Genomic DNA, 19,588 nt, shown 5'->3' on the forward strand with positions numbered 1-19,588 from the left:
GGGTTTCTGTACAGCACTTTGAGATATCAGCTGATGTACGAAGGGCTATATAAATTTGATTTGACAATGTGTACTTTCTCAATCATCCTAGGACCAATCACATATAAACCTATAGTCTAGCTATCACCTACCCTTTGACACATTACGATGTTGCCATACATTGTTGCCATACCTATTTGATCCTTTCAGATCTAGGCTATCAAGAAGTATCTAAGGTCGTGGCAGGTAGGTGTGGCAGGTAGCTTAGTGGTTAGTGTTGGGCCGGTAACCGAAATGTTGCTGGATCAAATCCCTGAGCTGACAAGGGACAAATCTGTTCTGTCCCTGCACAAGGCAGTTAATCCACTGTTCCCTGGTAGGCTATCATTGTAAAAAAAATAATTTGTTCTTAACTGACTTTCCTAGTTCAATTAAAACACTTTAAAAAATCTAGGGCAGTGGTATTCAAAATCCCTAGTGGAGGGGAACTGCAGTGGGGTTGGTAATTTTTGTAAGAATTCATTTTTTGGAGGGGGGGGGGGGGACAAAAAATTAAGAGTATGTGTATGTGACAATATATAAACATTTTTGAGAGATTATTTGAAAAATTCAATTTTGTGTAAATGTATTTATTGGTTTCTTTTCATTTTGATAAGGGATGTAAATGTAATCAATTTGAAGGCTAGTTGTTGGGTTTAAATACCATTGGTCTCGGGGGTAGAGTTTGGTTTGTGATTGGGTGGGTTGATCCTTCTCTCCTCCAGTTACAGACATACATGTTGCAGCTACAGTATACAGTATATTCCATAGGCAGCCTGATAGCAGGCTCCTAGCTTGTTTATAATTTTGACCATGGCAGGTAAGCTGTGGTGCCGACAGCACAGAAAATTCGTACATAGAAAATGTAATATAGGGCCCTGAGATGCATACCACTGCCATTTTGAATAGCAACACCAATCCACACACAATCTTACAAGGTTATTTTGATTCTGTAATGTGTTAAAGTATTGAAATAGTGATGGCTATGGTAAGCTGGTTGTACTGTGAGGAGGCTCTGACACCTCTATGTGAAATTGAATGTTAAACACATTGAAGTGCTTTACAAATATCTATACGATCTAGTGTACATGGTACTACAATGCTACCCGATATCTTAGAAGGCATCTGAAACTCAGACAGTGAGAGAAGTATAAACCAACAACACAAACCCCACTTCTCTGTCTAGTCTTTAGAACTCTACTTCATTCTATTCCACTTTGCAACAAGGTCACATATGTTTATGGTGTCCCCTTTCAAGGGCTGGATCTATTTGAAGGGTCTGCAAACTGGTAAAATGTTTTTTTCTACATAGGTGTACATGTTTGACACTGGCCGCTCAGAGGTCACACCATGTGTGGATTCCAAAGAAGATGTCACTGTAGCCCAGCGTTTACTTCCTGTATCATATTCTGTTTCGTATAGTACAGCCATCATCGCTTCTAGGGAAGTTCTCTGCTCTTTCAACCTCTTCTAGGCCTCTTCTACCTAGGCTTCCCTAGATGTTGAAAAGTATCCTATTTAAGAAGCCAATGTATTATCCTGTGCATGTGTAACGGAGTTGGAATGTAACCTCACTCCCCAGCTTGAAATATCTCCACTTGCGCTATAAAATTGCTAGCTTTTTGGTATCGTAGTTGGCAAAGACATTTTCAAGGGGGCGGTCACGTGTGTTTGCGAAGCAGAGGATCCAGGATCACTCCCATTGCACACATGTAAGGAAGGAAGCTAAATGTTAAGCAAGCACAGTGACGCCTGTTACTCATGCTTTAATTTCAATAAGCAACAAGCCAATTGTAGATTGACAAACTCCAGCATATAATGTGGAATGGTGGCCGTTTTGCGGGCTCCTGACCAATTCTTCTGTTTTGTGCATTTTTTTAGCTATCACTAACCTCCATTTGGATGAGGACTTCTACTTCAATGAGTCAGAGGAGAAAGGCATATTGATTATTGCGGATCAGACCCGAATCCCCGACACTCGAAGAAGGAGGAGATGGTGCTATAGAGGCCGGCGTGCGGGAACCCCAACAAGACTAAGTCAGAGAGTGGATCAATCACCTCTACCATCCGTTCTATTGGCAAACGTGCAATCACTGGAGAATAAACTGGATGAGCTCCATTCGAGACTATCCTATCAACGTGATCTGAAGAACTGTAATATCCTATGTTTCACAGAGTCGTGGCTGAACGAGGATATTGTAAATATAAATCTAGCTGGTTTTCTATACATCGGCAGGACAGAATGGCTGCGTCGGGGAAGCTCAGAGTAGGGGGTGTGTCTCTTAACAACAACTGATCTCTAATATCACAGATGTCAAACTCATTCCATGGAAAGCCGAGTGGCTGCGGGTTTGCGCTCCACCCTTGTACTTGATTAATGAATTAAAGTCACTAATTAGTAAGGAACTCCCCTCACCTGGTTGTCTAGAGGTTAATTGAAAGGAAAAAAACAAAAACCTGCAGAGACTAGGCCCTCCATGAAATGAGTTTGACACCCCTGCCTAATATTAAGGACGTCTCGAGGTTCTGCTCATCTGAGTTAGAATACCTCATGATAAGCTGTAGACCACACTATTTACCAAGAGAGTTTTCATCTATATTTTTCCATAGTTGTTTATTTACCACCACAAACTGATGCTGGCACTAAGACTGCACTCGGCGAGCTGTATAAGGCCATAAGCAAAAAGAAAATGCTCACAAAGAGGCGGTGCTCCTAGTGGCCAGTGACTTTAATGCAAGAAAACTGAAATCTGTTTTACCTCATTTCTACCAGCATGTCATCTATGAATTTGAGGTGAACAAAAATTAAGATCACCGTTACTCCACACACAGAGATGCATACAATGCTCTCCCTCACCCTTCATTTGGCAAATCTGACCATAACTCTATCTCCTGATTCCTGCTTATAAGCAAAAACCCAATTAGTGTCAGTATCAGCTACAGGACTGTTTCCCTAGCACAACCTAGAATAAGTTCTGGGATTCATCTGACGGCATTGAGGAGTTTACCACATCAGTCACCGCCTTCATTAATAAGTGCACAGATGAAGTTGTCCCCACAGTGACCGTACGTACAGTACATGTACATATCCCAAATAGAAGCCATGAATTACAGGCAACATCTCAACTGAGATAAAGAGGAGCGCTTCCACTTTCATTGAGCGGGACACTAATCCAGACGCTTATAAGAAATCCAGCTATGCCCGTCGACTAACCATCAAACAGGCAAAGTGTCAATACAGGACCAAGACCGAATCCTACCGGCTCCGATGCTCGTCAGATGTGGCAGGGCTTGCAGACTATCATGGATTACAAACGGAAACCCAGGCACGAGCTGTCCAGTTATGCAAGCCTACCAGATTAGCTAAATACCTTCTATGCGTGCTTCAAGGCTAGCAACACTGAACTATGCATGAGAGCAACAGCTGTTTCAGACAACTGTGTGATCACGCTCTCCGTAGCCAATGTGAGTAAGACCTTAAAACAGTTTAACATTAACAAGGCTGCAGGGCCAGACGGATTACCAGGACGCATAGTTAGAGCATGCACTGACCAGCTTGGAAGTGTCTTCACTGACATTTTCAACCTCTACCTGATCCAGTCTGTAATACCTACAGTACATGTTTCAGCAGACCTCCATAGTCCCTGTGCTCAAGAACGCCAAGGTAACCTGTCTAAATGACTATCGCCCCATTGCACTCACATCTGTAGCCATGAAATGCTTTGAAAGACTGTTCAAGGCTCAAATCAACACCATCATCCCAGACACCCTGGACCCATTCCAATTTGCATACCACCCCTACAGATCCACAGATGACACAATCTCTATTGCCCTTACCCACATGGACATAAGGAACACCTATGTGAGAATGCTGTTCATTGACTACAGATCATCGTTCAACCCCATTGTGCCCTCCAAGCTCATGACTAAGCTAAGGACCCTGGGATTAAGCACCTCCCTCTGCAACTGGATCCTGGACTTCCTGACGGGCTGCCCCCAGGTGGTGAGGGTAAGCAACAACACATCCTCCATGGTGACCCTCAACACAGGGGCCCCTCAGGGGTACGTGCTTAGTCCCCTCTTCACCCACTACGGCGTGGCCACGTACGACTCCAACGCCATCATTCATTTTGCAGATGACAATGGTGGTAGGCCTGATCAACGACGACGATGAGACAGCCTACAGGGAGGTCAGAGACAACCTCTCCTTCAACATCAGCAAGACAAAGGAGCTGAATGTGGACTACAGGAAATGGAGGGCGGGGAACGCCCCCATCCACATCGACGGGGCTGTTGTGGAACAGGTCGAAAGCTTCAAGTTCCTCGGTGTCCACATCACTAAGGAATTATCATGGTCCACACATATCAACACAGTTGTGAAGAGGGCACGACAATGCCTCTTGCGCCTTAGGAGGCTGAAAAGATTAGGCATGGGCCATCAGATCCTCAAAAAGTTACATAGCTTCACCATTGGCTGTGTATTGGGCCATATGCATTACCCTCTGCGGCGCCTTGAGCATCTTGGCTGCATCACAGCTTAGTATGGCAACTGTTTGGCATCTAGCCGCAAGGCGCTACAGAGGGTAATGCGTATGGCCCAATACATCACTGGGGCTGAACACCCTGCAAACCAGGACAACTATATCAGTTGGTGTCAGAGGAAGGCCCTAAAAATTGTCAAAGACTCCAGCCACCCAAGTTATAGACTGTTCTCTCTGCTACCGCCGATGCACCAAGTCTGGAACCAACGGAACTCTGATCAGCGTCTACCCCCAAGCTATAAGACTGCTAGATGGTTAGTTATATAGTTAACCAATAGCTACCCGGAATATCTGCAATGACCCTTTTTGCACTAATCTCTTTTGACTCATCAAATATGCTGCTGTTACTATTAATTATCTATGCCATTGCCATGCCAAGACATTTTATCCCTACCTATACAGTACCAGTCAAAAGTTTGGACACCTACTCATTCAAGGGTTTTTCTTAATTTTACTATTTTCTACATTGTAGAATACTAGTGAAGACATCAAAACTATGAAATAACACATATGAAATCATGTAGTAACCGAAAAAGTGTTAAACAAAGATTGAGATTCTTCAAAGTAGCCACCCTTTGCCTTGATGACAGCTTTGCACACTCGTGGTATTCTCTCAACCAGCTTCATGAGGTAGTCACCAGGAACGCATTTAAATTAACAGGTGTGCCTTAATAAAAGTTAATTTGTGGAATTTCTTTCCTTCTTAATGCTTTTGGAGCCAATCAATTGTGTTGTGATAAGGTAGGGTTGGGAATAGAGGATAGCCCTATTTGGTAAAAGACCAAGTCCATATTATGGCAAGAACAGCTCAAATAAGCAAAGAGAAATGACAGTCCATCATAACTTTAAGACATGAAGGTCAGTCAATATGGAAAATTTCATGAACTTTGAAAGTTTCTTCAAATCGTCGCAAAAAACATCAAGTGCTATGATGAAACTGGCTCTCATGAAGACCACCACAGGATAGGAAGACAAAAAGTTACCTCTGCTGCAGAGGATAAGTTCATTAGAGTTACCAGCCTCAGAAATTGCAGCCCAAATAAATGCTTCACAGAGTTCAAGTAACAGACACATCAACATCAACTGTTCAGAGTAGACTGTGTGAATCAGGCCTTCATGGTCAAATTCCTGCAAAGAAACCACTACTAAAGGACACCAATAATAAGAAGACTGGCTTGGTCCAAGAAACACAAGCAATGGACATTAGATCGGTGGAAATTTGTCCTTTGGTCTGATGAGTCCAAATGTGAGATTTTTGGTTCCAACCGCCATGTCTATGTGAGACATGGTGTGGGTGAACGGATGATCTCTGCATGTGTATTTCCCACCATAAAGCATGGAAGAGATGTTATGGTGTGGCGGTGCTTTGCTGGTGACACTGTCAGTGATTTATTTAGAATTCAAGGCACACTTAACCAACATGGCTACCACAGCATTCTGCAGCGATACGCCATCCCATCTGGTTTGGGCTTAATGGGACTATCATTTGTTTTTCAACAGGACAATGAATCCAACACACCTCCAGGCTGGGTAATGGCTATTTGACCAAGAAAGAGAGTGATGGAGTGCTGCATCATCCAACCTCAACCCAATTAAGATGGTTTGGAATGAGTTGGACTGCAGAGTGAAGGAAAAGCAGCCAACAAGTGCTCAGCATATGTTGTTTGTTAAAGGAATCAACAGAATGGTATCAAACACATCAAACACATGGAAACAACGTACTTGACTCTGTTCCATTGATTCCATTCCAGCCGTTACAAGGATCCCATCCTCTTATAACTCTTCCCACCAGCCTCCTCTGAAGTACACACATACACACTCCGATCACAGAGGAACTTTATAAAACACAAGGTGCTTTATAGGAGTAGCTGTCATGTGTGTGGAGACCCTTTCCCCTTCTCGTTCCCTCCCTGCTCCCTCCCTGCTCCCTTCTCGCTCCCTCCCTGCTCCCTCCTCGCTCCCTCCTCGCTCCCTCCTTTTCCCTTCCTTTCCCCTTCTCGCTCCCTCCCTGCTCCCTTCTCTCTCCCTCCCTTTCCCCTTCTCGTTGCCTCCCTGCTCCCGTCTCGCTTCCTCCCTGCTCCCTTATCGCTCCCTCCCTGCTCCCTTATCGCTCCCTCCCTGCTCACTGGAGCTTCCACAGCAGGGGCTTAGTGAGGGTCTAGTTCACGGGGACCCTGTCCCCGTTCTTCCTCAAGCTGCGGCTAGCTTTACATAACTGTTCCTCCTGTCTGCCAGCCCAGGCAGCTGAAGCCAAAGAGAGGATAAAGTGGCAGGCTAAATTGAGTGTGGCACTGGCCCAGAGTGCATCACTCTCTCCCCTTCTTCTCCTTCTCTATCGTCTCCTCACAGTGCATCCTCACCAAGCAGAACCTGTCTGGTCTGGCTTCACACCAGCACAGAGACAAGCAGAGCCCAGGCACCCAGGTGGAGAGTCCATCATGTGTCATGGAGGCCTCAGTTGGCAGAGCGGGTGTGTAGACGGAATTCAGAATGATCAAACCTATGCATGGACAGTATTCTGTATGTAGGTGTATCTTGTTCTACATGGTCAAAAGGCAGAACTACAAATCTCAAAAGTTTTACAAATGAAATGACTGATTGGTTAACAAGATTTAATATTTTTTATTGATTGGTTGATTACCATTTAAAAAGGAAACCTCAAATAAGCTGCAAACGTGAGTTGTGTGCCCAACATGCAGTCATGGTAATGCTGTTGACCATGGTGCATTAATAATGAGGATGGATGGGGGTTGACTGGGCACATGGGAGGGTCATGGGGACATGGCCAGAGACTAATTTGGTCAGTCATATTAGGGGAGGATAGGCATGACATAGCTCACAAGTTGAGGACTTGTGAGGCGTCTGTTTCTCAAACTAGACACTGATGTACTTGTCCACTTGCTCAGTTGTGCACCGGGGCTTCCCACTCTCTATTCTGGTTAGAGCCAGTTTCGCTGTTTCTGTGAAGCGAGTAGTACACAGCATTGTACGAGATCTTCAGTTTCTTGCCAATTTCCCACATGGAATAGTCTTCATTTCTCAGAACAAGAAAGACTAACAAGTTTCAGAAGAAAGTTATTTGTTTCTTGCCATTTTAAGCCTATAATCAAACCCACAAATGCTGATTGATGCTTCAGATACTCAACTAGTCTAAAGAAGGCCAGTTTTATTGCTTCTTTAGCAGAACAACAGTTTTCAGCTGTGCTAACATAATTGCAAAAGGCTTTTCTAATGATCAATTAACCTTTTAAAAGTATAAACTTGGATTAGCTAACATAACGTGCCATTGGAACACAGGAGTGAGTGATGGTTGCTGATAATGGGCCCCTGTCAGCCTATGTAGATATTCCATTTAAAAAATCTGCCGTTTCCAGCAACAATAGTCATTTACCACATTAACAATGTCTACACTGTATTTCTGATCAATTTGATGTTATTTTAATGGACGAAAAATGTACTTTTCTTTAAAAAATAAGGACATTTCTAAGTGACCCCAAACTTTTGAACGGTAGTTTTCATACTGTACATGTACACACACACAGACTTAAACCTGTCTTGTTGCTACTCTGCTGGGGGTTTAGAGCAGGGGTTCCCAAACTTTTTCCCCCAGGGCCCCCTTTTTCACATGTATTATTGTTTATTGACAAGGCCTATATTAAATACACCACCAGCTTGATTTTGTTTAATTTGAGGGACCTAGGAACATTTTGTTTTGAAGCTCATTTCCTGCAATTCTACATAGTTTAACAAAACTCTTGACAGAGCCCTGACATCGTCCCCATCAAACACCTTTGGGATGAATTGGAACGCTGACTGCGAGCCAGGCCTAATCGCCCAACATCAGTGCCCAACCTCACTAATGCTGTTGTGGCTGAGTGGAAGCAAGTCCCTGCATCAATGTAGTGGAAATCCTTCCCAGAAGAGTGGAGGCTGTTCTAACGGCAAAGGGGGGACCAATTCCATATTAATGCCCATGATTTTGGAATGAGACGTTCGACGAGCAGGTGTCCACATACTTTTAGTCATGTAGTGTAATATTCCACTACCAAATATGTTTTATTATGATTATTTATATGACCTCTCAATTTAATGATACATATTTTAGTTTATAGAAAGTGAATAGATCAATTGATAGCGAGAGAGTCACACTGCATAAGATTACTTCCCAAGCAAAGTCTAATTTATTTGACTCTTTGCCTTTGGAATGTCATAGTTCGGCTTCTGAATATCATAATGACAAACCAAAGATATTCCCATGTGCAGCAGAGTTGCATGTTCTTCGGGCATTTTACCGCTTGTTTCTATCCTATTTATACTTTGTTTTAGATCAGTATAAACAATAGTGATATTTTTTTTGTTGCCCTTTAAGCAAGGAAGGACCCCTAGGTTGGGAACACCTGTTTTAGAGAATGCTTTGTTCCACAGAGTGTAGCAAGCTTGAAACATATTGCAGAGACACATTCCATTTCCCTCATTAATAAATATGAACTTGGTCATTGAAATATGAACCTGGTCATTGAGTCTTCACACATTTGGTTATTACATTGAACCCCTCAGTAGTGTTGCAATAGAAAACCCCTGAGCACGTCAATAAGTACTGACTGAGCTTAGCTTCTCTTGGCTGCCCCCTACTTTGCATAATGGGAGGGATTAGAAGTGTTTGCGTCACACCCATCAACAATTTTGTTGTCACAGGGGCTCTCTCTGATTTAATATCTGTCAGTAATTGCACTACTGATATGTAATAGATCTCAGACACAAGGCACCTGCTATATCTCATACTCCTGCTGAACATCTCAAAATAATTTGATATAAAACCACTGGCTGGTACCCTTGCCAATTTCCCTCTTGTATTATGTAAGGTGCATTTTATACACAAGATCGAATTTTGAACACATTTTTAAACTTAATAATACTTTTGATAATATATACTGAAGGAGGCTTGTGCACAAGGCCTCGACAATCCACCTCTATCACTCTTACCCTTTCTAAATCTGCTTCAGCAAACTTTGGTTGTATACAGTAGATGCTTAGACAACCTGGGGCGGCAGGTAGCCTAGTGGTCAGAGCGTTGGACTAGTAACTGAAAGGTTGCAAGATCAAATCCCTGATCTGACAAGATAAAAATCTGTCGTTCTGCCCTTGAACAAGGCAGTTAAGTTTTCAGGCCGTCATTGAAAATAGGAAATTGTTCTTAACTGACTTGCCTAGTTAAAAAAAGATGCTTCAACTCAATCTTATGCAGTCCTTCCAACTAAAGACTCTTCTTCTATCTGTGTGTGCATGTTTGTTATGACTAGCACCCCATGGGGACACAGCATCTTTCTTTGGCAGGGCCCTGGCATGCTGCTAGAAATAGACATGAAGGCATATATTATCTAGCACAGTTTGGTAGATTTGTCCTGACAGAATGGTTGGCACAAAAGCTCAGGGTAGAGGGTGGCCGGCATGGATTTGTAAGTACGGCACACTGAAGTGTGAGGATTGTTCATTCTGTCTAGTCATTGAGCTGGGAGACACAATGGCACTGTGCGGAATACTTAAAAAAAAAAAAATGTCTCCTCAATAACATTGTTTAACCTTGTGTGAAATCACATTAAGCCTTGATTGACTATGAGCTTCAACAAAAACCTCTGCGAAGTGCAATTGCTCTGAATCCAAGAGGAGTGTGTCACACAGTTCCAGTTTGTGGTTCATATTGTCAGGTATTGTTTATGAAATGCTCAATGAAGTGGCATTCTCCTTTCTCCTCTTCCGGTTCGCCATCTCTCTCAAGGGACCATAACCATATTCCTATGCAAAATCATATTACTTTTTTTTGACTGATTCAAATTAGGACCAAGGGGGCGGGAATACGCACCAAACACACTACAGATGAATGAGAGGGAGCTCCAATGACTGTAGGGGAGAACTCCCATGAAACCCCACAACTAGTAATATAATATATGCCATTTAGCTTCCGCTTTTAGACATAGTAGTTATTTGTTCCCCCAGGATCCCTCAATCTCTCAGTGTGAACACTTATAACAGTGTCCCCGGAGACAGTGTCTTTTTACAACTGTCGCTTTACTTCAACTGTCTCCTTCAACCCCCCCACCTCAACTAGCTAATCAGAGGAGGAGGGGGACGTTGCCGTTCAGGGGGTAGGCACAGCTGTTGTACCGTCTCGGGTGTTGTGATGTAAGTTCATGCCTTTTAGAAACTAAACTGGGCATCAGGGGTTGTGGCTGTCCAATCGAGTGAGAGAATTCAGAGACAAACCGGCCAATGGGTGCAAAGGTCTGGGTATATAAACTAGGGTCTAACACCTGTCAAAGTTGGGTAACTCCTATATTGGCTTTGGTGGATCCCGGGAACGTTACCTCCTTCTTTTCTCCTGTGCAGGTAAAACCTACTAGGCAGCGAGCTTCTGGAAAAGAGTTTTAAAGTAGAAATAAGAATTTCTGAAACCTCTCCGTCGCCGCACCACTTGGAATCCTGAAATCGGTTCTTCTTGGTTTTTTGCATTGGACTCCTCTTCAGTTTCTTGCAGCGTTTCCTAAAATGGAAGATCTACTGTTTTTTCTTCTTTAAACTACTTCTTATGCCTTTTTACTCGTCATCCTCTTGAGTGCAAACCGTAACTTTGTTAAAAGTTTTGTTGGTAAAAAGAGAGCACTAGTTTGAAAACAGCCATGATCACTAACGGCTGTTAGTAGAGGAGGGATAGTCACAGGACAGCGGCTGGTTGATTTGTTACCAGTGGTGATCTATAGATGACACTGAGTCATTTTAGATATTTTGCTGAAAGAAAACATGCAAAGTGAAGTATTGAATTTCTATAATGTCTGCAATTATTCCACAACATGTTTGTAGTTCAGATGTTAATCTGAGATCCTATTCGTTCTGATTTGAAGGTCAGTTGTGCTAATGACCGGAGAATGAATCAAGTCAGTCTCTGAAACTCTCTGGTACCGCCTACTGGGGGGTAGCCAGACTAGGCTGCAGTGATGGTGTTTCCCTTGAAGGAATGGGAAGGTGGCTTGCATGCCAGTGTCAGAGTATAGCCACAGCAAGAGGGTGTAGAGTGGATGGCCTGGTCTAAAAATACCTTCTGCTGCTAAGTGCATAAAAGCACGTAGATCACACCCCTGTCACTCTCCGTGGAAACATGAGGCGGTGGCTGGAGGGGTCAGGACACTGATAGATAAGACGCTAGGAGACTCAGTACTACAAATCACAAAATATGGTATATTTAGTGGTATTGGTTGTATTGTTAGGCCATTGCTAGGACAGTTCCTTGTGATTTTCTTCTGAAAACCCATCATGCTCTCTCTTTTGTGGCACAATTCTGTTGTTAGGGACCCAGATACTGTTCTTTCACCATTCTTGAATATTTAGTTGGGAGGGCTTTCGTTACAGTGTGCCAGATCATCATGCATAGATTCACACTTCTTCCCCCTCTCTGTTTTGCAGGACAAAAGAGAGCCGCAATCATGACGAAGAACTGCCACAATGACTACAAGATGAAATTCTCTGATGTAGAGGAGTTCCCAGACCTCTCCCTGCACAACAACCACATGGCCAAGGTGCTGACCAAGGACATGTACAAAAAGCTGAGGAGCAAGTCTACCCCCTCCGGTTTCACCCTGGACGACTGCACCCAGACCGGTGTGGACAACCCTGGTAAGACTTGGAAGCACACACACAGGAAGACCCGTCAGGGCACTGTGAGGTCACAGGATAGGCATGTCCTGATCTACTCTGATTGGTGGCTGATAAGGGCACCTGAAAGCAAAACATTCTTAGTGCTATTAACTAATACACTATCAGCATGAAAAATGAGACTGTTGGTAATGCACTTTGATGGGGGGCCTGTTACATGTAGTTTTCCTGTGGCAATAGTTTTCACTAATTCTCTTTCTGTCTGTAGGACACCCCTTCATCATGACCGTCGGCTGCGTTGCTGGTGATGAAGAGTGCTACGAAGTCTTTAAGGATATGTTCGACCCCATCATCTCCGACCGTCACGGAGGCTACAAGCCCACCGACAAACACAAGACCGACCTGAACTTCGAGAACTTGAAGGTGAGTGAAGAAAGTGGTCATGGCAATCACATTTCTTCATTGCTCCTTTTGCAAGCTTGATTTCTTAGCTAATATATAAGGCTGCAGTGGACCGTGGTGACTAGACAGCATTTGAATGACTTCCATGTGTAGAGCGACATAATTCATTTTCCCGTTTACAGGGAGGTGATGATCTTGACCCCGCCTACGTCCTGTCCAGCCGTGTGCGTACTGGACGCAGCATCAAGGGATACACCCTGCCCCCCCACAACAGCCGTGGCGAGCGCAGAATGGTTGAGAAACTGTCCATCGAGGGTGAGTGTCTGAGCCCTCAGTAAAATCAGCACTATAAAATCAGGGTCAGCTGTGCTGCCATGGAGCACGACCATGTCAATCTCATGTTCATGTCTCTCTCCCCTCAGCCCTGGCCACACTGGATGGTGAGTTCAAGGGAAAGTACTACCCCCTGAATGGCATGACCGATGCCGAGCAGGATCAGCTGATCGCCGACCACTTCTTGTTTGACAAGCCCGTCTCCCCCCTGCTGCTGTCCGCTGGTATGGCCCGTGACTGGCCCGACGCAAGAGGAATCTGGTGAGTGCCCAGGACACAGGCCCATACCAATACCCGAAACCAAAACAATACCATTGGTTAAACCAGATAATGAATGTACAGTATGTCCCACATTCATGTAATACGTACTCCCTCCTATCTGAAGGCACAACGATGCCAAGAGCTTCTTGGTCTGGGTGAACGAGGAGGATCACCTGCGTGTCATCTCCATGGAGAAGGGAGGCAACATGAAGGAGGTCTTCAGACGCTTCTGCGTTGGTCTGCAGAAGGTAGGCTAGCCACAGAACCTACAGAACTGACACACTGTCAATACCTAGATTGTTCTTTATCGCTTGTTCACAACAAATGGCAGCTGGGTTTTCTTATAGTCAGTAGTCGAAACACACATCCCTTTCGGTTGGCTATTCTCACCTGAAAACGCACTCACTGGAACATTCTTGTCTCCTGTCCTTCTCTACCTTGTGCAGATTGAGGCGGTCTTCAAGAAGCACAACCACGGCTTCATGTGGAACGAGCATCTCGGCTATGTGCTGACCTGCCCCTCCAACCTGGGAACTGGCCTGCGCGGTGGCGTGCACGTCAAGCTGCCCAAGCTGAGCACACATGCCAAGTTTGAGGAGATCCTGACCAGGCTGCGTCTGCAGAAGCGCGGCACAGGTACGAGCTACTCTCTTTACAGTCTTAATGCATGAAGTCATACTATACCTAGCAATAGTCCATAAAATGTTATTACACTGCCATTACATATGCATTTCTGAGGTGACGAGTAAAGCCATATTTAACCTGACATGTACATCATGGAACACCAGTGTTAAGGATTATGAAGACTCACCTTTGACCTCTTTGCCTGCAGGTGGTGTGGACACGGCCTCCGTGGGTGGAATCTTCGACATCTCCAACGCTGATCGTCTGGGCTCCTCAGAGGTGCAGCAGGTGCAGATGGTGGTGGATGGCGTCAAGCTCATGGTGGAGATGGAGAAGAAGCTGGAGAAGGGAGAGGCCATCGACGGCATGATCCCCGCCCAGAAGTAAAGCGGCACTTGTGCTTTTTGTATTATAAAAATGAGTAGCCTTGTCGTCACGCGGGCAGGAGACATCCTCCCTGGACTTTTCCTAAAGACACTCCACTCTGATCCAACTCTTTTTTTTCCTTCCTTCAGTCTCTCTTCATCATTTATTTTTCTCCTCCCTCAGTCACGTTTTACCATCTGTCCCGTTCTTTTCGTAACATCCTGGGAATAAAGGACTATCGCATAGTCTGGTGCCATGGGCCATCGCTATGTTAATGCACCAAATCTGAAATCCGTTTTTTGGTTGTAAAAATGTATTGAGCAAATAAAACAAGCCCCAGTTATCAATCAACCCCACTGTCTGATGTATGGTCTCGAAACACACACACAGACCCTCGCACGCACACATTCTTGCTGCACACATACACACACACACACAAACTCAGTGAGCGCAGCCTCGTAAATGCCCTAAAACCATGGTACAATTAAGCAATAAAACGAGAGGCCATGTGTTATGACATTCTTATCAAGGCTGTGATGTGGTCATAGCCACGAGGCGAAGGCAGGTGGTCATGATGACTTATAGGTGCTAAGACTAGTAGTTTTATAAGTAGTGGTAGTGGGTTGCTATGTAACGACGTAAACAATGCCACTTTATATGAACGTGACAATGTGTATGGTGTCTCATATATCATGGACAGGAGAGGCTCTAACAATGGGAATTCCAAACCATCCATTACACATATGACCAACCTGTGATCTACTGAGACCACGTCAACCACAGTGAGAACAAAAATAAACTTGATCCAAAATGTCAGAGTTTGAAAGGAGAATTTATTTTTGCTTCAACACAATTTTCCTATGAGACATGCAGGACTGCAGGTCAGTCATTTCCATATTTGCACCCCGTTTTATCGATAACAGCGACGGCTTCAAACGCTCTACTACTTCCTACCGTTGAAGCATGGTCCTAAGCTTTAAGCAATATATATGGGAATTGTTGGGCAAGAGGTCCTATTTTGGGCAAAGTTGCCCAAAAATTGCACAAAATCACAGCTTTCACATTTTAAGACATTTGTGGCCACCTGTTGCAAATAAAATCTCCCATGATTCCTTGCAACGGGAAAACTGAAGTCATTGTAGTGTCATGGATTACTATGTACTACCGCCATACATGTGTGCAATAAATCTTTTTACCAAAAGGAATAAGGTGGAAAATGGAGTTTGAAAACAACTGAAGATTTGTTATTGTGTTGGGCAGGCAGTCCAGTGTAGGCAGGCTGGCGGAAATGGTCAGAGGTGTAACAGTGACAAACAAGCACACTCTGTAATGAGAACATCATCCACTGTTGATGAATCTTTGAGCCATTTACAAAGGCCAGACAGACTTTCAGAAAACAAGGAAGGTTGAGGAACATTCAGCGACACCAACAACACAGTCTGAGCTGAGAAAATAGAAACATGGTTGAGAGATCTAAACTAGAAGAGCCCACTGCAGCAACTGGGAACGATGTTCTGGCATGTCTGCTGCTATGACCCACTGACAGGCGACAAGGATCATTACTGTATATTGGTGCAAATCAAAGCTGTGACAAACAGTCAAGGCCGGAGTGAGTGACTATCTACCTGACTTGGATCAATTGTGAGCAGCTTGGAATCGTGGTTCATTTATAGAAGAGTGTCAGGGTTAATTTCAACAAGGTCACCCAGGGTCACATTCTAAACTACCCCCCCTCAGCAATACAGAAGTCTGATTGGCTACCAGAAGGGAAGCTCAGTGTTGCCGAGGGCTGTGTTGAGGAGCAGTTCGGAACTCATCCTCCAGGGAACCACAGATAAAGGACATCAATGGACATAAATAGTTAATGCAATTCAACTAGCGTTGCTGTAGTTATTATAGTCTGTTTGATCAATCATATCCTTTTCTTTTTGAGCAGAAAATTAGGAATTGATGTCATTTTCTTTTTTATGCGATCTTGGGTCTTTTTATACTAAAAAGTGATCCAAATTGTGATTGTGGAAATGTGACAATCAATATTCCCCAACATAATACTAAACACAGCTTACATCAAATCAAGTTTGGAATCTTGGCCCTGTGGATGTGCTGTACCATTTAAGAGGAAATACAATTACAAGAGGTGATATTGCTAAACCAAAAGTGTTACCAGAAGAATGTGTAGAAAGCTTGTGTACATTACCTGCTGAAACGCAGAAAATCAAAAGGTTAGTGGCTCAGAAGAGCAGTCATCACCTACTCCGCTTTGGACATTGATGTCAGACAGCCTTGCTCATTAGCAACCAACATTCCGGTATATACAGAACACAAAATGAAACTTGATGAGAGTAGCAGACGGGGTCGTACAGAATTGAGCAGACGATGGATGGGCAGAAGGGTCTGGCATTTGTTTTACAGAATATTTTTATAATATTTTTTGTTGTCCGTCTCTGTATTTCGGCACGGCTTCCTATATAGCAGGGGTGTCAAATTATATGGCCTGCGGTGCGCGAGGGGGTCCAATCTGGCCTGCGGGTTTGAGTAAAACCCCACAAAAATAACAACAAAAAATTAGTATTTTTTTTATATATCTGTACCGGTACCCCCTGTATATAGCCTCCACATTGACTCTGTACCGGTACCCCCTGTATTTAGCCTCCACATTGACTCTGTACCGGTACCCCCTGTATATAGCCTCCACATTGACTCTGTACCGGTACCCCCTGTATATAGCCTCCACATTGACTCTGTACCGGTACCCCCTGTATATAGCCTCCACATTGACTCTGTACCGGTACCCCCTGTATATAGCCTCCACATTGACTCTGTACCGGTACCCCCTGTTTATAGCCTCCACATTGACTCTGTACCGGTACCCCCTGTTTATAGCCCCGCTACTGATATTTACTGCTGCTCTTTAGTTATTTGTTATTCTTATCTCTTTATAGGTATTTTCTTAAAACTGCATTGTTGGTTAAGGGTACGTAAGCATTTCACAGTAAGGTCATGTGACAAATAAAATTTGATTTTGAAAATATTTAAAAATGACTACAGCCAAATCGAAACTGTGTAGAAATGATAAGATAATGGACCTACATTCATACAGTTTATTGATTGTGTCCAGATTGTTAATAATCACTGAAATGAAAGCTAGACAGTTAGGGAGCATCAAAAATGCAAAAAAATTATGGATAGGGTGGATAGACAATTTTATGCAAATTTTGACGGCAAGGAAATATAACACATTTTCAGTGTTGCCGTCCGGACCTCGTTGAAGAACGAATGTGGCGTCCAGGGCAAAATGAGTTTGACACCCCTGCTCTATAGCCTGGAGTTCTGTCTAGGAAAGGGCTGGCCCCTTGTTTCTTAAATATGCATTCAGTCTGTCAATTGCTCATTGAAGTGAAGAAAAGAAAAACAATATTAAAAACCTTTTAAATAGCAGCTGTTAAAAAGGAATGACAACAAATATAATATAATCATAACTACGTTGACAAAAAATATCTTAATCTGCAAATATGGAATTAAAAAAGAACTGCTTGACTCCCTAGATTCACATAATATTGAGGTGCCTTAGCAGGGTTCATAGGTCATAGGTCTGTGAGTGGCGGGGCCGGGCCGTCCGTGCCGGTGTGCCTGCGTGTCCGTGTGGCACCAGAAGCGGGTCTTTGGCGGGGGTGAGGTGAGGTTGGCAGTGGGGGTAGCGGGTTCAGTCTGTCTCCTTCTCCCGCCCCCTTGGTCAGTCTGTCCAGTGTAGAAGCCCTCTGCCCCACCCCCTGTTGCCCTCAGAGCTCCAGATCTTTGGACACTTTTGTGGCGATATCCCGGAAGGCGAGCGGCGCCCCCCACAGGCGTTTGAAGCGCACGCCGCTGGTCTCGGCTGGACCGGCGGGCAGCTGGCACACCTCAGCCTCGAAGGCCACGCGTGAGCCGGCCGCCCCGTGGGTGCAGGAGAGCAGGAAGGGCCCAGCCAGGTGGACCTGGCAGCCGCAGCCCTGGGCCGCCTCGCGCAGCGCCAGCACCACCTCCGCCGGGTCCCGCGGGCTCCGCACCCTCACATCCCAGCCGCATCGGGGGGTCCGGGGCTCTGGCGCTTTTTGATGCCCAGGTAGATGGCGACTGCAGGGGCAAAGTGGGTGAAGCGTGGGAGTGATTGGGGGTGAGAGATTGAATGAGAGAAGAGGATGCAGGTGGAGTGTGGTTGAAGTGCATTAACGTGGATGGGAAGAGAGGAACAGGGGAGAAATATATTAGTATCATATAGGGTTTGGTTTAATAACAGCCACAACTCTTAATTTATCAATAGAAATCCATTCCTCAATTACTCATTAAAATAGATAACAAGGCCAGTAGAAATGAAAGTATATAAAATGTTTTTAACAGTCTTTACTGAAGAGTGGATGTAGCATCCACAACATACACAAGTTGCACTACCAACTTAAAATCATGCCATAAATTAGACTATTCTAGAAAAATAAATCTGTGGTTCAAATCAGAGGACAATTCAGAGGATACCGGAGTGCAATAAAATGGAATGTTAGGAAGCAACACAAGTTAGTCAAGTTAACAACACAATTTTACCTTTTTGAGGGCACGTGTGTTCTTCAAGCCAACAACATTCTAAATGATGCTGCACCATTATACCTCATTCATTAGACCAGGCTACAATTATGCCCCACTCAATGATCTGAACTGTATGCATATATATATATATATATATATATATATATATATATATATATATATATATATATATATATATATATATATATATATATATATACACTGCTCAAAAAAATAAAGGGAACACTTAAACAACACAATGTAACTCCAAACTGTCCACTTAGGAAGCAACACTGATTGACAATAAATTTCACATGCTGTTGTGCAAATGGAATAGACATCAGGTGGAAATTATAGGCAATTAGCAAGACACCCCCAATAAAGGTGATAACCACAGACCACTTCTCAGTTCCTATGCTTCCTGGCTGATGTTTTGGTAAATTTTGAGTGCTGGCGGTGCTCTAGTGGTAGCATGAGACGGAGTCTACAACCCACACAAGTGGCTCAGGTAGTGCAGCTCATCCAGGATGGCACATCAATGCGAGCTGTGGCAAGAAGGTTTGCTGTGTCTGTCAGCGTAGTGTCCAGAGCATGGAGGCACTACCAGGAGACAGGCCAGTACATCAGGAGACGTGGAGGAGGCCGTAGGAGGGCAACAACCCAGCAGCAGGACCGCTACCTCCGCCTTTGTGCAAGGGGGAGCAGGAGGAGCACTGCCAGAGCCCTGCAAAATGACCTCCAGCAGAAGGTCATACAGGCACGTGGAGGCCACACACACTACTGAGCCTCATTTTGACTTGTTTTAAGGACATTACATCAAAGTTGGATCAGCCTGTAGTGTG

General features: G+C 44.2%; 2 protein-coding genes across 5 annotated transcripts in view; one reads left to right on the plus strand and one right to left on the minus strand.

The window, feature by feature from the left end:
• Positions 1-10,878: 10,878 nt before the first annotated feature.
• On the plus strand, positions 10,879-14,540 carry ckmb (creatine kinase, muscle b). The gene is made up of 8 exons (XM_021587698.3): positions 10,879-10,943; positions 12,015-12,224; positions 12,472-12,626; positions 12,788-12,920; positions 13,028-13,199; positions 13,324-13,447; positions 13,646-13,835; positions 14,032-14,540. Exons 2-8 carry the CDS (start codon positions 12,035-12,037, stop codon positions 14,208-14,210), a joined length of 1,143 nt encoding a protein of 380 aa, XP_021443373.1. The 5' UTR covers positions 10,879-10,943; positions 12,015-12,034; the 3' UTR covers positions 14,211-14,540.
• A 462-nt stretch (positions 14,541-15,002) lies between these two features.
• The window catches only part of LOC110507606 (MAP/microtubule affinity-regulating kinase 4), a 54,491-nt gene continuing 49,905 nt past the window's right edge, over positions 15,003-19,588 (minus strand). For 3 of the 4 annotated variants that reach the window (XM_021587699.3, XM_036965365.2, XM_036965364.2), the window contains one exon: positions 15,003-18,302. In XM_021587699.3, coding sequence (XP_021443374.1) covers positions 17,969-18,302 — 334 coding nt within the window. In that variant the 3' untranslated portion in view covers positions 15,003-17,968. The remainder of the gene's footprint in view (positions 18,303-19,588) is intronic. The other variant, XM_021587701.3, reaches the window with a different exon arrangement.

The sequence above is a fragment of the Oncorhynchus mykiss genome, chromosome 27 (genome assembly GCF_057628025.1).
Source record: "Oncorhynchus mykiss isolate SJ-2025 chromosome 27, ASM5762802v1, whole genome shotgun sequence".
NCBI classification, from domain to species: domain Eukaryota; kingdom Metazoa; phylum Chordata; class Actinopteri; order Salmoniformes; family Salmonidae; genus Oncorhynchus; species Oncorhynchus mykiss.

Coding starts and splice junctions, on each gene's coding strand:
- ckmb (XM_021587698.3), top strand. CDS start 12,035: ATGACGAAGAACTGCCACAATGACTACAAGATGAAATTCTCTGATGTA. Junction 13,448..13,645: donor TCTGCGTTGGTCTGCAGAAG/GTAGGCTAGCCA, acceptor TACCTTGTGCAG/ATTGAGGCGGTCTTCAAGAA. Junction 13,836..14,031: donor TCTGCAGAAGCGCGGCACAG/GTACGAGCTACT, acceptor CTTTGCCTGCAG/GTGGTGTGGACACGGCCTCC.